The sequence below is a fragment of the Chiloscyllium plagiosum genome, chromosome 16 (genome assembly GCF_004010195.1).
Source record: "Chiloscyllium plagiosum isolate BGI_BamShark_2017 chromosome 16, ASM401019v2, whole genome shotgun sequence".
In the NCBI taxonomy this organism is placed as follows: domain Eukaryota; kingdom Metazoa; phylum Chordata; class Chondrichthyes; order Orectolobiformes; family Hemiscylliidae; genus Chiloscyllium; species Chiloscyllium plagiosum.
The window spans coordinates 11,646,712-11,663,743 of NC_057725.1; the positions used below are offsets into that span (position 1 = coordinate 11,646,712).

Here is a 17,032-nt window from a genome sequence, read left to right on the forward strand (position 1 = left end):
AATCTTCTTCCTGACCTCTCCGCCCCCACCCACTCTGCCCTATCACCCTCACCTTGACCTCCTTCCACCTATCGCATTTCCAACGCCCCTCCCCCAAGTCCCTCCTCCCTACCTTTTATCTTAGCCTGCTGGACACACTTTCCTCATTCCTGAAGAAGGGCTCATGCCCGAAACGTCAATTCTCCTGCTCCTTGGATGCTGCCTGACCTGCTGCGCTTTTCCAGCAACACATTTTCAGATTTCTGTGTATCATGTATGTTACTGCCCAATTTACAACACTCAACTTTGTTCAGATGGGGAAAAGTTTGAATATTTCAGACAAGAATTTAATTTCAAATCATTGGGCGTTTTGTGATATTTGATGGCAACTACTGCCAAATTAGGAAAAAAACCTAGTGTTCTGGTCTACTCCATTGTAGCTTAATCCTGACATACTATATTAGCCATGTGGTTAAGTACCATAACCTTCCAAAGAAACATGGAAAATAAGAGCAAGAGAGTAGGCCATTTGACCCTTCAAGCCAGTTATGCCATTCAGTCTGATCATGGCTGATCATCAAACTCAGTACTCTGTCCTTGCTTTCTCCCCATACCTTTAGATCTCTTTCACCTTAAGAACGATAACAGATGACTCTTGAAAACATTTAGTGTTTTATTTTCAACCGCTTTCTGTGGCAGAGAATTCCATAAACTCACTGTACTCTAGGTGAAGGAATTTCCCCTTACCTCACTCCTAAATGTTCTTCTCCATATCCTGAGACTGTGATCCTTGGTTCTGGGCTCCTAGTCATCAGGAACATACTTCCTTCATTTACCAGTAGTCCTGTTAGAATTTTGACGATTTTGAGATTCCACCACCGCCCCCCCCCCCCTCCCCCACTTGCCTTAGTGCTCTAAACTCCAGTGAAAAGAGTCCTAATTGATCCAGTCTCTCTCCATACATAAGTCACAAAATATAAGACTGGTGGACAAATCTTTCATGATCAAATATGGAAGAGCTCGCCATTAATAGAAACAAAAACGCTGAAAGGAAAAGCCAGGGAACTATCGACCACGTCAGTGGTAGGGAGGTTGTTGGAGGAGATTCTGAGGGACAGGATCTGCATACATTTGGAAAGACAAGGACCGATTAGGGATAGTCAGCATGGCTTTGTGCTTGGGCAATCATATCTCAAATTTGATTGAATTTTTTGAGCGGTCACCACAAAGATTGATGAAGGCAGAACTATAGACATTGTCTAATGGAGTTGAGGAAGGCCTTCAATGATGTCCTGTATGGTAGACTGGTCAATAAGTTTAGATCACATGGGATCCAGGGAGAGAGCTGGAGATGTGTTGCTGGAAAAGCGCAGCAGGTCAGGCAGCATCCAGGGAACAGGAGAATCGACGTTTCGGGCAAAAACCCTTCTTCCTGAAGAAGGGCTTATGCCCAAAACGTCGATTCTCCTGTTCCCTGGATGCTGCCTGACCTGCTGCGCTTTTCCAGCAACACATCTCCGGCTCTGATCTCCAGCATCTGCAGACCTCACTTTTTCCATCCAGGGAGAGAGCCAATTAGCTTGATGATAGGAAACAGAGGGTGGGGCTAGACTTGTTATTCAGACTGGAGGCCAGTGACTAGTAATGTGCCACAAGAATCAGTTCTAGGTCCACTGTTGTTTCTCATCCAAATTTTTGATCTAATTGACAATATAGGAAGTATGATTAGTAAATTTGCAGATTACATCAAAATTGGTGATATAGTGGACTGTGAAGGATGTTATCTACGATCTTGATCAAATGGATCAAGAAGTGGTAAGTAAAGTTTAATTTAGATAAATATGAGATGTTGCATTTTGGTTAGGCAAGCCAGGGTAGGGCTTATGCAGTTAATGTTAAGGCCATGGGGAGTTTTGTTGAACAGAGGGACCAAGGGATGTAAGATCCATAGTTCCTTGAAATTGGCAGTGCAAGTAGATAGGGTGGTGAAGTAGACAAAAAAAACTGCAGATGCTGAAATCCAAAGTAGACAAGCCGAAGGCCAGAAGAAAACAGCAAGCCACGCAGTATCAAGAAGTGGAGAAGTCGACGTTTCAGGTGTAACCCTCCTAAGGATTACACCCAAAGCATCGACTTCTCCACCTCCTGATGCTACCTGGCTTGCTGTGTTCTTCCGGCCTCCTGCCTGTCTGCTGGGATGGTGAAGAAGGCATTTGACGTGCTTACCTTAATTGGTCAGAGCATTGAATATGGGAGTTGGGACATCTTGTTGAAGCTGTACAAAACATTAGTGAGGCCACTTTTAGAATACTGCATGCAATTCTGATCATCCTGAAGGATGTTGTTAAACTATAAAAGGTCAAGGAAGAATTTACAAGGATGTTGTTGGGACTAGAGAGTTCAAAGCGAAAAGGAGAGGTTGAGACTTTTTTTCCCTGAAGCGTTGGAGACTTAGGGGTGACCTTATAGAAGTTTATAAGATCATGAGAGGCATAGATGAGGTAAATAGCTAAAGTCTTTTTCCAAGTGTAGGGGAGTCCAGAACTAAAGGGCATAGATTGAAGGTGAGAGGGGAAAGATTTAGAAGGAACCAAAGGGCCTGTGTCCATGCTGTATGACTCTATGGCACTAACAAGAATTTGTTACATGAAGAAAGGAAAATTCCTCTTGGTAATTTAAGGCAAAAAGAAAAATGTGTACGTTTGTGTGACTATAATTTTATATGATTTGTATAGTTAGTCCTGACACAATAATTATTTGTTGCTTTCTCTTCACAGACTTATAAAGAGTTTACTTCCTGCATTCTGCCAACTGTATCAAACTTCGAAAGAAGCTGGACTTGCTTCAGCAGCTACCATGGGTGTATTTGTGGAAATGGAACAATTAATTCATCAGGAGAAAGGGATTGCATGGGAAGATCAGATGATGGAATTACCAGAAACTATACCTGATGAGCAGCTAAACATTTCCTCCATCATGAATTACTCCCAGCTCACCTATTGCCAGGCAACACCATGCAGTATGTAAACTAATGCAGTGTATTTCACTCAGCTGGAAAGATGAACGATTGCATAATTGCAGATGATGCATTTCTAACCATTTTGTAGTTTGCTGTTGGAAAGGATACTTCACCTTTACAGATGCAGAAAAATGCTTTTACACAAAGATCAGAATAGTACAAACAGATATATGATTTTTTTCTCAATCTAGTCTAACTGGGCTGTATCCAAAAAGGCTTAATCTTACTATTTCTGAATTTGTGGCCAAAACAATTCTATTATAGAAACAGAGAGGAATAAGGAGCAGGGCAAGCTGATTTTACCTTTCAAGCCTTCTCCACCATTCAATAAGAATGTGGCTGATCTGGTTTTGGTCTCATTTCCATTTTCCTTTTTGCCCTTAGACATTAGATCAGGTCCCAGAGATTAATCCACCTTTATTTTCTCTAAAATCTCCCAAACTTCCTCTTCTGTAACGTGAACTGTTTTTTTAAAATATCAAAGTTTATTTCTCTGCATTCTCTGAACTCCATTTCTTTCTCTATAGTAAAAACTGAGGCAAAATTTTGTCAAATGTCTCTAATCAATTAGTTGCACACGATTTTCCTATCACAGAGCAATGTTGCCTATGCCTGATTAAATCATGATCATAATGTACTCTCGCACCTTCCGCCTGAAGGTCCTTAGGCTGACTGGCCCATAGTTTCCTTCTTTCTGCCACCTTCCTTTCTTGAATAATGGAGATACACTTTTTATTTTCCAAACCACTGGATCATTCCAGAATTTAAACAACTTTAGAGGAATATAACCATTGCATTGACTATCTGTACAGCCACTTCTTTTAAGACCATAGGATACAGGCTCTCTGGTCCTGGGGACTATCAGGCTTTAGGTTCAATAGTTTTTCTAATGCCTTTTCTTGATGATAGTGATTACATTGTGTTCCTCTCTCCATTATTCCCTTGCATTTCTATTATCTCTGGGAAGTTTTCTAAGACTTCTACCACATAGACAAAACGAAAATTGCTTAAAGCTTCCTCGATTTCTTTGTTTTCCACTATCCGATCCCCAGACCGACTCGAGAGGCCCAGTGCTCGCTGTAGTTACTCTTTTCCTAATCAAATACTTTTAGAAACTCTTACTTTGTGTTTTATATTAATAGCTAACTTTCTCACTTACCATGCTTTCTGCCTCTTTATTATCTTTGTATTCATTATTTGCTGCTTCTAAAAGTCTGCTCAATCTTAATTTACTACTTCAATTGAATATCACTCTGCTTCAATATAATGCCATTCATAATTTTCTTGTTTAGCTACAGATGATGCATCCTCCACAAAGGCACTGCCTTTCTCACTGGGATAATTGTGGTTTAGAGTTACTAAGAATCTAATTAAAAGGCTGCCACTGCAACTCGACTGTCCTAGTTCTTTTGCCCAAAACATGGATTTTCCTGGTCCTTGGATGCTGCCTGACCTGCTGTTCTTTTCCAACACCACTCTAATCTTGTCCTAGTTCTTAACCTAGCGTACCTTAGCTAGCTCTCCCTATACTGTCAAGATTACCTTTCATTACAGACCAGTCTGGACCCCCTCAAAACATTTCAGGAAAGTAGCTAGACTAAAAGAACCTTATTTGATAAAGTTGTATATTCAATGGGATTTCACTATTCCAGTTAATACGAAAGGTCAAAAGTGTGTGTGGCTTCTCATCTATAAACATCATTTTATGTACATTAATTATATCAATCAGTCATGTCCTACCTCCATGTCATTTTGTTTCTGAATATATTTAGGTTCAGAAGGAAGTCCTTCCAGACGTTTACAGGTAACAGCTGAAAAAGTCAAAAATGGCAAATCTCCTGTTCAATTGACGTCATCAAGAGGTAAGTAGAACATTTACCAAAGCATTCAAGAGTGCACATTGTTAATGTGCCAACATATCATATCAATGTGATTCAAATAAGCTTTCTGTTTGCATTAGCTACATTACAGTCTGCTTATAGTTGATAATTTAATAATGAATCTGCTCATAATTTAAGAAAATCAAAATTGGGTTTGTTCAATTTTCATCATGTGCAATGGATTTTTAAACTCTAGGTCAGCATGCCTGGGCTAGACCATGACCCTGTGCCCTGGGTCATTTCCAATGACACACTGTGGCTGTTGTTTGGATTAGCTGTGTAGTAATCTGGAGTTGCTCAACTCTAAAATAACCAACTGTTGAGTTCAGCTGATAATAGTTTTTTTTTTGCAGTTAATCAGCTCCTAATCAGTTTTAAAGCTGGGCCAGAGCAGAAGTTCCATTCAACAAATGGAGCTATTCAGGTGCACAGATACAAAAGTTTCTTTCTATTAAGTTTTTTTTTTTCTGTACACTTGTGGGACATAGGCATTACTGGCTGGCCAGTATTTATTGTCCTTAAGAGGGTAGTGGTGAGCAGCCTTCTTGAACTGCTGCAGTCCACATTTTGTGGGTAGACCCGCAGTGCCCTTAGGAAGAGAATTCCAGGATTTTGAGCTAGCGACAATGAAGAAATGGCAATATATTCCTAAGTCTGGATGGTGAGTGGCTTGGAGGGGAACTTGAAGGTGGTAGTGTTCCCGTGTACCTCTGCTCTTATCCTTCTAGATGGTAGTGGTCATGGATTTGGAAGGTGCTGTCTAAGGATCCTTTATTAATTTCTGTAGTCCATCTTGTAGATGGTCCACACTGCTGCTGCTGAGTGTTGATGGTGCAGGGAGTGGATGCTTATGCATGAGATGTTTTCTCCTGGATAAAGTGGGAAGTATTCTATCACACTTACAACTTGTGCCTTGTAGATGGTAGACAGGTTTATGGGAGTCAGGAGGTGTTACTCAACGCAGTATGCCGATGTCCTTACCTGCTCTTGTAGTGACTATATTTCTATGGCAAGTTGAGTTTATTGTTGTTCTATTTGTTTTCATCATCACTTGTTAGACCTGCATATAAGCATTGTGTGATTCTTGTACAAGGGCACTCTGATCCCTCTCTACCACCAAGTTCTACAGCCTTGCTCCATTTAAATCACATGCTGCTTTTCCTTTTATTCCTGCCAAAAGGACAAATTTAAATTAATCCCCATTCACCAAAATTGGCTTAACCCCTCTCTGTCCCTTTGCAGACTCTCCACCTCCTCTGTCAACTTGCATTCCTACCCATCTTGGTGTCATCAGCAAATACAGCTATCCTTCATTTATACAATTGATACAATTAGTACATAGTTGACGTAGCATTGATCTCTGTGGTACTACACTGGTTATAGTTTGTCAACCTGAAAATGACGGATGTATCCCTGCTCTCTGCTTTCTGTCAGTTAATCAATCCTTTATCCATGTATAATTGCATGCATCCATTGAGGCAAGTAGGGGATTCTGAGTTCAGGAGTAGAGGAGCCTCCGCTTTTAACCTTTTCCATTAGGTATGAGATTCTTGCTCCCTGTCTGGATGAGGAAAAGGGCTGCGGGGTGGATGAGACAACTGACCATGGCACCATGGTATGGAAGGCCATTCAAGAGGGGTGAGCAAAAAGACAAGTGGTAGTTATAGGGACCCCGATCATTAGGAGACAGATAGTGTTGTTCGCAAGCCGGATAGGGAGTCCCACGTGGTGTGTTGCCTGCCCAGTACCAGGGTGTTGACCGGCTTGAAAGGATGCTGGAATGGGAGGGTGAGGATCCAGTTGTTGTGGTCCAAGTTGGGATTGACAACATTGACAAGGGTAGGATGGAGGACCTGTTTGGGGATTACCAAGCACTGGGAGCGAAATTAAGGAACAGGTTCTCAAGGATCATAATCTCCGGATTACTACCTGAGCCATATGCAAATTGGCTTAGATTCAAGAAAATTAGGGAAGTGAATGCGTGGCTAAAGGAATGGAGTGGGAAAGAGGGGTTCCATTTCATGGGGCATTGGCATCCGTTTTGGAAAAGGAGAATCTGTACCAATGGGACGGTCTCCACCTGAACCGATCTGGAGTGTTCGAGCGAAAAGGATAAATAGGGTGATCACTTTCAATTTACTAGAAAATACCCAATTGTGCAATCTCTCTTTGCTTAATCTTTGTTCCTGAGACAGTCTCCCCCCCCCCCCACGTCACCTTCCATCCCAGGGACAAGTCTCATGAACTTTCTTTACACTCCCCCTCTGGCAATAAAATCTTTGAGAGAGAGAAGGTGAGACCAAACGTCTACCAGGTGCGGTCTAACCAAGTTCCTGTACCTTTTGAAGTAAGACTTCATGACTCTTGTACGGAAATCTTTTTGCAGTAAAAGCTAATGTTCCATTCGCCTTCCTAATAGCTTGCTACATATTGGCTTTCAGTGACTTATCAACAAGGACACCTAAGTCTCTTTGTACATCTCGGCTTTCCAACCTCTTACTATTTAAGAAATACTCTGCCAATCTGTTTCACCTCACAAAGTGGTAATCTCACATATTTCCCTCTTAAATTCCATCTGCCAAGTTCTGGCCCAATTATTAGGCCTGCTCATTTTTTTTTATATGTTTTATATCTTCCTCACAACACACATTCTCACTTCGCTTTTAACCATCTGCAAATTTGTACATATCCTATTTAGTCCTAAACAAAAATAGAAATAGCTCAAAAAGCTCAGCAGGTCTGGCAGTAGCAATGGAGAGAAATCAGAGTTAATGTTTTGGGTCAAGTGACATTTGTATTTAGTCCTGACCTCCAAATCATTGATATATATATTTGATTTAATTTATTATTTTCACATATACCTAGGTACAGTAAAAAGTTGTTTTGTGTGTAGTACAGGCAGATCACAACATACAAAGAGCAGAGGGTGATTGAGCAGAGCAACGTATACAAAGTTATGGTGGCAAAGACAGCTGGGACCCTTGTACTCCACGAGTGACAAACATCCAGCATGAGAACAATCCATTTATTCCTATTGTTTTCTGTCTGTTAGCCAATCCTTAATCAATGACAATTAATTACCTGCCTCCCGTCTGGTTTAATTCTTCTAATTAGCCTCCTGCCAAATACTAGCAAAGGACTTCTGAAAATTTAAGTGTACTACCTCCATTGGCTCTCCTTGATCAACGTTGTTGGTACATTTTTAAAGAAAATCCAAGTTTCCATTCACAAAACCATGCGATAACATGTCCTATCAGATCGTTAACAACCAGGTCTCTTTTTATCCCATGCTTTATATTAGAATCTAACGTTTTCCTTGCTGCTGATGTGAGACTAACTGGTCTACAATTCTCTGTTTTCTCACTTGCCCACTTTTAGGATTTTAAAAAGAAATTTGGAAAACCAGCCTTTTTCGTATTTCTTTCATGGGATGTGGGCATATCTGGCCAGGCAAGGATTTATTGGCCATCCTTAATTGTTAAGATTTAACTACATTGCCGTGAGTCTAGAGTCAAATGTTGGACAAGCCAGGCTAGGAAAGGATTGCAGTTGTCCTTCCTAAGGGACATTAAGGGACACTTTTTTTTTTCCCCTCTGTTGTTTCATGGTCACCGTTAGACTCTTAATTACAGATTGTTGTTAAATTCAAATTCCACCATCTGTTGTGGAGGGATTCAAACCCGGTCCCCAACACATTACCTGGGTCTTTGGATTAACAGTCCAGCGATAATACCACTAGGCCATCACCTCCCATAATTTTGGACTAGTAAGTGCCTGCCGGTGCTCACCTTTTAAATTAGAAAACTTTTCATTCCACGTGTCCACATTGTTTCCAGTGTCTATTCCCCTAACTCCCTTTCCAACTCATTTACAAACACTGGCAAGGTATATCCCTCAGGATTTCCTTCAACAACTTGCCCACCACCGATGTCAGGCTCACCTGTCTATAGTTCCCCAGCTTTTCCTTACAACCTTTCTTAAATAGTGGCAATACGTGAGCCAACCTCAAGTCGCCTGGCATCTCACTTGTGACTATCGATGATCCAAATATCTCAGCAAGCGGCTCAGTAATCACTTCCCTAGCTTCTCATAGAGCCCTTGGGTACACCTAATCAGGTCATGGGGGTTTATCCACTTTTATTCGTTTCAAGACATCCAGCACCACCACCTCTATAATAAGGACATTTCTCAAGATGTCACCATCTATTTCCCCAATCTCCTATGTTCTGCTTCACAGTCAACACTGATGCAAAATACTCATTTAGTATCCTCCCCATCTGTTGCAGCTCCACACATAGGCTACCTTACTGATCATTGAGGGGGCCCTATTCTCTTCCCTAGTTGCACTTTTATCCTTAATGTATTTATAAAATCCCTTTGGATTCTCCTTAATCCTATTTGCCAAAGCTATCTCATGTCCCCTTTTTGCCCTCCTGATTTCTCTCTTAAGTATACTCCTACTGCCTTTATACTCTTATAAGGATTCACTCGATCTCTGCTATCTATACCTGACATATGCTTCCTTCTTTTTCTTAACCAAACTCTCAATTTCTTTAGGTTTGCTACCAGTGCCACGAGATAGTGAGGTGAGGACCAGGCAGCAAGTGCAGCTTAACACGTGGCTGTGCACCTGGTGCAGGAGGGAGGGCTTCAGATATTTAGACCATTGGGATGCCTTCTGGGGAAGGCGGGACCTGTATATGAAGGGACGGGTTGCACCTGAACTGGAGGGGCACAAATGTCCTGGGTGGGAGATTTGCTCGTGTGGTTCGGGAGGGTTTAAACTAGTTTGGCAGTGGGGAGGGAACCAGAGCTACATATCTGAGAGGGGGGTAGTTAGATATGGGGCATTGACAGGATGTAGTGAATCTATCGGGAAGGTCATTCATGTGATGGAACAAAGGGATCGGTTAAAGTGTGTCTGCTTTAATGCAAGGAGTGTCAGGAATAAGAGTGATGAACTTAGAGCACGGATCAGTACTTGGGACTATAATATTGTGGCCATAATGAAGACGTGGGTTTCACAGGGGCAGGAATGGTTGCTAGATGTTCGAGGGTTTAGAATGTTTAGAAAGTACAGGGAGGGTGGAGTAAGAGGAGGGGGTATAGCATTGCTGATCAGAGAGTGCATCACAGCTGCAAAAACGAAGGTTGTCAAGGCAGGTTTGTCTACTGAGTCAGTACAGATGGAAGTTAGGAACAGCAAGGGAGCAGCTACCTCATTGGGGGGTTTCTACAGACCCTCTAATAGTAGAGAGATTGAAGAACTCCTAGGCAGGCAGATTTTGAAAAAATGCAGATATAGCAAGGTTGTTGTTATGGGTGACTTCAACTTTCCCAATATTGACAATATTAATTACTCCTTAATGCAGATGGTTTGGATGGAGCCATTTTTGTCAGGTGTGTTCAGGAAGGTTTCCTTACTCAGTATGTAGACAGACCAACAAGGGGAGAGGCCATTTTGGATTTGGTGCTCTGCAATGAGCCGGGACAGGTCTCCAATCTCGCGGTGGGCAAACACTTTGACAGTGACCACAACTGCCTCACATTTACCATAACCTTGGAGAGGAAAATGAGCAGTTATCAAGGGAAGATATTTAACTGGGGGAAAAGGAAAATATGATGCTATCAAATGAGTTAGGAAGTGCAGCTTGGGAGCAATTGTTCCAAAGAAGGGGCAGAACAGACATATGAAGACCAGTTTAAGGAGCAGTTGTTGCGAGTGATGCAAAACTTTGTTCCTCTGAGACAGGCAAGAAGGGGTAAGATTAAGGAGCCTTGGATGACGAGAACAGAGGAGCTTCTCATCAAAAGGAAGAAGGCAGCTTAAGGTGGAGGAAGCAAGGATCTCGCACAACTTTAGGTGAAAGTGAGGACTGCGATGCCGAAAACCAGAGTTTAGATTAGAGTGGTGCTGGAAAAGCACAGCATCCGAGGAGCAGGAAAATCAACGTTTCGGGCAAACGCCTTTCATCTAGCACAACTTTAGATGATTACAGGCTTACTAGAAAGGAGCTCAGAAATGGACTGAGGAGAGGGCACGAGAAAGGCTCGGCGGGAAGGATTAGGGAGAACCCAAAGGCATTTTGCACATACATGAGGAATAAGGGAATGATCAGGGAGAAGGTAGGCCCAATCAGGGATAGCATAGATCCTGAGAAGATAGGGGAAACCCTAAATGAGTTTTTCGCTTCAGTTTTCACGAAGGAAAGGGACCTTGTTGTGAATGAGAACTTTAATGAGCTGGGAAACCGACTTGAACAGATCAAGATTGACGACGTTGATGTGCTGAAAATTCTGGCAAACATTAAGATTGATAAGTCCCTAGGGCCAGACCAGATTTATCCTCAGCTGCTCCAGGAAGCAAGAAAGGAGATTGCTAAGCCGCTGGTGAAGATCTGTGCTTCTTCACTCTCCACAGGAGTCGTAAGAGGATTGGAGAGAAGCGAATGTTGTTCCTCTTTTCAAGAAGTGGAGCAGGGAAGTACTGGCAATTGCAGACCAGTTAGTCTTACGTCTGTGGTCAGCAAAGTTTTAGAAAGAATTCTGAGGGATCAGATTTATGACTATTTGGAAAAGCATCATGTGATTAAAGGCAATCAGCATGGCTTTGTGAGGGGCAGGTCATGTCTCACATCTTATTGAGTTCTTTGTGGAGGTGATGAGACAGGTCGGTGAAGGTCAAGCAGTGGATATAGTGTATATGGACTCCAGCAAGGCATTTAATAAGGTTTCCCATGGTATGCTCATTCATAAAGTTAGGAGGTGTGGGATACAGGGAGGATTTGGCTATCTGGATTCAGAATTGGTTGGCTGCCAAAAGGCAGAGAGCGTTTGTAGATGGAAAGTATTCTTCCTGGGGGTCAGTGGTGAGTGGGATCCCACAGGGCTCTGTACATGGGCCTCTGCTTTTTGTAGTTTTTATAAATGACATGGATGAGGAGGCTGAGGCGTGGGTTAGTAAATTTGCCGATGACAAAGGTTGGAGGTGCAGTTGATAGTATCAAGGGCTATTGCAGGCTGCAGCGCGACATAGAGAGGATGCAGAGCTGGGCTGAGAAATGGCAAATGGAGTTCAACCTGGATAGATTCAAAGTAATGCATTTTGGAAGGTCGAACTTGAATGCTGAATATATGAATAAAGACAGGATTCTTGGCAGTGTGGAGGTGCGGAGGGATCTTGGTGTGCAAGTGCATAAATCCCTCAAAGTGCCACCCAAGTGGATCGGGTTGTTAAGAAAGCATAGTGTTTTGGCTTTCATTAACAAGGGCATCAAGTTTAAGAGCAGCGAGGTTTTGCTGCAGCTCTACAAGACCACACTTGGAATATTGTGTCCAGTTCTGGTCGCCCTATTATAGGAAAGATACGCAGACTTTGGAGAGGATGCAAAGAAGGTTTACCAGGATGTTGCCTGGACTGGAGGGCTTGTTTTACGAAGAGAGATTGACTAAGCTTGGACTTTTCTTTCTGGAGAGAAGGAGGAGGAGAGGTGACCTGATCAAGGTATACAAGGTAATGAGAGGCATGGATCGAGTCAACAGCCAGAGACTTTTCCCCAGGGCAGAATTGACTGGCATGAGGGGTCTTGGTTTTGAGATATTCGGAAGAAGGTATGGAGGAGATGTCAGAGGTAGGTTCTTTACACACAGTTGTGAATACATGGAATGCATTGCCAGCGGTGGTGGTGGAAGCAGAGTCATTAGGGATGGTTAAGCAACTACTGGACATGCACATGGACAGCAGTGAATTGAGGGATGTGTAGGTTAGGTTAGGTCATTTTGTTTTAGATTAGGAATAATCCTCAGCACAGCATCATGGGCCGAAGGGCCTGTTATGTGCTGTACCTTTTCTGTGTTCTATACCCACCTATTCTTACAGATAACTGAGATCGCCTTCCAAATTTGTTTCTCAATTTCCCGCTGACTAATAGAGGGTCTATAATGTAATCCCAATAAGGTGATCATCCTTTTCTTATTTCTCAGCTCCACCCAAATAATGTCCCTGGACATATTCCCAGGAGTATTCGCTCTAAATACAGCCATATGCTATGCCTTATCAAAACGCCACTCCCCCTCCTCTCTTGCCCTCCCTTTCTATAGCATTTGTTTCCTGCAACATTAAGCTGTCAATCCTGTCTATCCCTGAGTCACGTCTGTAATTGTTGGGATATCCCACTTCCATGTTCCTAAACATGCCTTCAGTTCAACTGCCTTCCTTGTTAGGCCTCTTGCTTTGAAATAAATATCGTCCTACCTTGTTCTCTTCCAGTCCTGACTGTTTGACTTGCTCCTTTTCCCAACTGTACTAGTCTCAGATTGATCTCTTTCCTCACTAAATCCTCCCAAGCAACTCTAGCAAATCTCCCTGTGGGTATATTCATCCCCTTCCAATTCAGATATGAATCTTTGAGGGAAAATGTTGTGTGCGATATCGTAAGTGGTAGACTATAAGTCTTGTTGGGAAGTAGGTGCGATGATAGAGTTAATGAGTGTGTGGTAGCAAAGAGAAAATGCCCTTGTTGGGTGCAGATGGTCATTCACCGTCTTGCAGCACTACTGCACATCTTCCAAATCATGGGCTCTTCACTGACTTGGGTGGCAACCTCACACCAGACTGTGACAGTACTTGTACATAGTTGGAGTTTAAATATGGTGCATGCCATGAACTTAATAAAGCCCTTTTTACCTCGTCAATTGCAAGATATGTAAGAGTAATGCTATGGAGGTGGAGTGTATAAGTTAATGAGGTGAGTAATGCAAATTTGCATGGCCAAGTCACTTTGGCTCAATGAACCTCCTCAAAGTTGATGCAGCCAAATTTTGGGAAAATGTAATCCTTTCATTTAATTGTTATAATATGTTACTTTTTATTTTGGCATTAGGATTTACTTTTGCAGAAAAAGCAGCCCTCCAATTAGTGTTAGTGTAGATTTTGACAAATTAAATGCTATGTCTCTTTCTCCTTCCCTCTCTTCATCCCATCCCAATTCAGGCAGCCATTTCTACTCCTCAGGCTCACTTGAATCCAGTAAATTGAATTCATGGAATTATACTGATTTTCTCAAAAGGATATTTGAGCCATTCCTGGGGATTCAGGCCTCACAAGACCCTCATTATCTGAATATTTTCTTTAAATTCAATTGCATTGATTCAATTTTTCTTTAAGTTAATTTGAATCTCTCACCATTAACGGGATCTCTGGACATTCAACAGCATGATGTTAAAAATCCTCTTCAACCAATCTCTGCTGTCATCTTAATGTCACCTCTGACACTTAAGTGGGAGGAGCTCATGGACATTTTTGTCCAGACCATTCATTCACCTATTTCTGCTGAATATCTCTTTCCCTTGACCTTTGAGGCAACCGCAAAGGTTTCCCCCTGCTCTAATCCTGATCTCCTGCCTCCCCCTCTCGGTGCTATTCTATCTCCTGTAATGCTCTTTGTCGTCTTGTCTTAGCGATGAGACATACTTTAATCTTATGCCAAGCAAACTGTCATTTCAGCGACAGTTGTTCCTGCTCTGACCCCTCCGACTCACCACAGCAACATTCTTTAAAATTTGTTTGTCCCTTCTTCAAAGAATTCCTTCAAATTTGCAATCTAGCATCCTATTTTGAACTTCTGTTATGTCCCCAAAGTCACTGCATGTCTTTTGTTGCCTCCAAATTTGTGTGCATCTTTCCCACAATTACAGGTTTTCTACCAGTTTTCAAACAAGGAGCAAGAGAAGGCTATTCTTCCCCGATGCCTGTTTTGCTATTTAATATCATAAATGATCTGATTATAATCTCAAATCCACATCCATATTCCCCTCTGCCTTAAAAATCTTCAAAGCTTGTGCTCGCACCATCTCTTCAGGAAGAGTTCCAAAGGCTCACTCTAATTGCCTAACCTCCTTAATATGTGATTATCAACTTAGTTGCTTCTACTTCATTCAACAAAGTGTAACATTTCTAAGGATTTTCACAGTAAGATTAATAGCATTTAAAGTGGACGGTCTCATCGGTTCAGTGTCTTCAACAACACCTATGGAGAAGAGTTGCAACTTCTTAATTTTCCCAATTAACCGCACTTGTGTGGACTCCAGAACTTGCTATCAATTTCAGAGGAATAATGATGGCAGTGCCAATGGTTTCAACATTATTACAAATATAAAGTTCATTGCATCTAATACAGACATCATATTTATAAGGTAATTCTCAAATCATCAACCCCAGTTTCAACCACACAGATGGTCGATGGGGTCACGGCTTCCCCCCTACCCCATCCCACACAGGCAATGAGTCCATCCCTCTCCCTGTTTATCTCAGTTTTCCCTTTTTTCCAGTCAGTGGCATAAGTTCTATCCAGTGCCAATATAATGAATGTTTGGTTCATGCATTAAATTTCTACTTAAATTTTTTTCGGTTAAAACTTACTGTTTAAAATGTACTTTAAAAATGCAGATTTTCAAATTTGTGTGATGTGAATTTACCTATAATATGCAATCATCATTCTAAACTGAATGTTACTTTGTTATTTTGCTTTTGTAAGTTCTGGGCCTACAGTAATTTGTGTTGAAATTGGAAAGAATTCTGGGAAGCACTGAATTATAGAGATTAAGTGTGACTTGATATTTCCAGGAGTCTTTTCAGTGATGTTTCCAAATACACTGTTCAACAAAGTATTGAATTTGAAATCTTTTTGTTAGGAAAATTTGTAGTGCAACAAGTGAATTTATTATATTATTAGCTTTTGACAGTATTTATTTTATCTGTGACAAATTCTATTTCTTGACATTTTGCCTTGCCATAGAATCTAAGGAAAACCAACCACCAATGGGAAAAGAAGGCAGAGTATCTACTCATAAATCCTCCAGACGGCAGCTAGAGCCAATACTGTTAACTTGCAGCGATCCAGATAAATATGCTACACAAAGCTCCAGTATTAATCAGCTAGATGATAGCTTCTCCAAAGAAGGCTTTGCATTTATAGACTATACACCAGAGACCTTAATGTCACAGATTGTGCAGGTTCAGTGTCAGCTGCCTACCTCAAAGCTAGAACTCCAAAAGGCAGATTGTCATAGAAAAGATAAGAGCAATAATTTAAGTGACACAGAAGATGCTGTTTCTGGAGTGAGTGAGAATCCAGTAAATATTACATACAATATCGAAGAACATGGCCAATCTGTCACACAATCAAGAACTCAGCACTCATTTGTGAATAAAACCAATTGTAACAAGACAGTCAGTGGTTACAGTGCATCATTCAAGCCCTCCAAGAATCAAAGAACCATCCTGCAAAGGTTTGTTTTATAGTCTCTGTTAAGTTTTGGTTCAAATTTTTCCTATTGCTACTATACACTCTATTCCCATGATTCTAGTATTAATTGAGTTAAGTAAAAGAAATGTCAACTATAGTATTTTATTCATAACATGTTTAAGCTGCATTTACTTCACGATCTATTAGACCAGTCTGTACATTTGAAGTACAGTAATTTCTGTGCACGGGTGCTGTCTTTAATGTTTCATTAATGCAATAAGCACTAAATCCTTCAGAATAATTTTGCAAATACTGAAAACTTTGATTACAGTTCAGTATTTTAATCTAATTAATTCATTTTGTGCCGAAAGTATTGTCAGAAATACCAACAACTGTAATTGTTATAATTCTGTGAAAAATTCTATTTAATTTCAGGTTTTAAGGCTTATGCTGGGATTAATTAAATTAGCAATAGCCCAAACACACGAGGTACCTCGACCCACCAGTACATTAAAACTATATTTAAGAGCAATTTTTTTCTAAGACTCTAACCTGATTAGAACAGCTATTTTTGAAGCAGTGATTTTTTTTTTAATATTTCGTCACTTGGACTTGTTTATTGGACTTTAACAGGGAAATTCCTTCAAGTGAATTTGTGTACATTACCATATAATAATTAATTTTGCAACTAACTAAATGATTAGGTTCCCTCCTCGGGTGACTGCCTGTGTGGAGTTTGCACGTTTTCCCGGTGTCTCCGTGGGTTTCCTCCAGGTGTTCTGGTTTCCTCCCACAATCCAAAGACGTGCAGGTCAGGTAAATTGGCCGTGCAAAAATTGTCCATAGTGTAGGGGAGGGGAATGGTCTGGATAGTTACTCTTCGAAGGATCAGTGTGGACTTGTTGGGC

General features: G+C 41.3%; 1 protein-coding gene across 2 annotated transcripts in view; it reads left to right on the forward strand.

Moving 5' to 3' along the window:
* Positions 1 to 17,032, forward strand: part of kif18a (kinesin family member 18A) — a 106,632-nt gene that overhangs the window by 76,176 nt on the left and 13,424 nt on the right. For both annotated transcript variants that reach the window (XM_043705435.1, XM_043705436.1), the window contains exons 13-15: positions 2,757 to 2,998; positions 4,771 to 4,860; positions 15,675 to 16,167. In XM_043705435.1, coding sequence (XP_043561370.1) covers positions 2,757 to 2,998; positions 4,771 to 4,860; positions 15,675 to 16,167 — 825 coding nt within the window. The remainder of the gene's footprint in view (positions 1 to 2,756; positions 2,999 to 4,770; positions 4,861 to 15,674; positions 16,168 to 17,032) is intronic.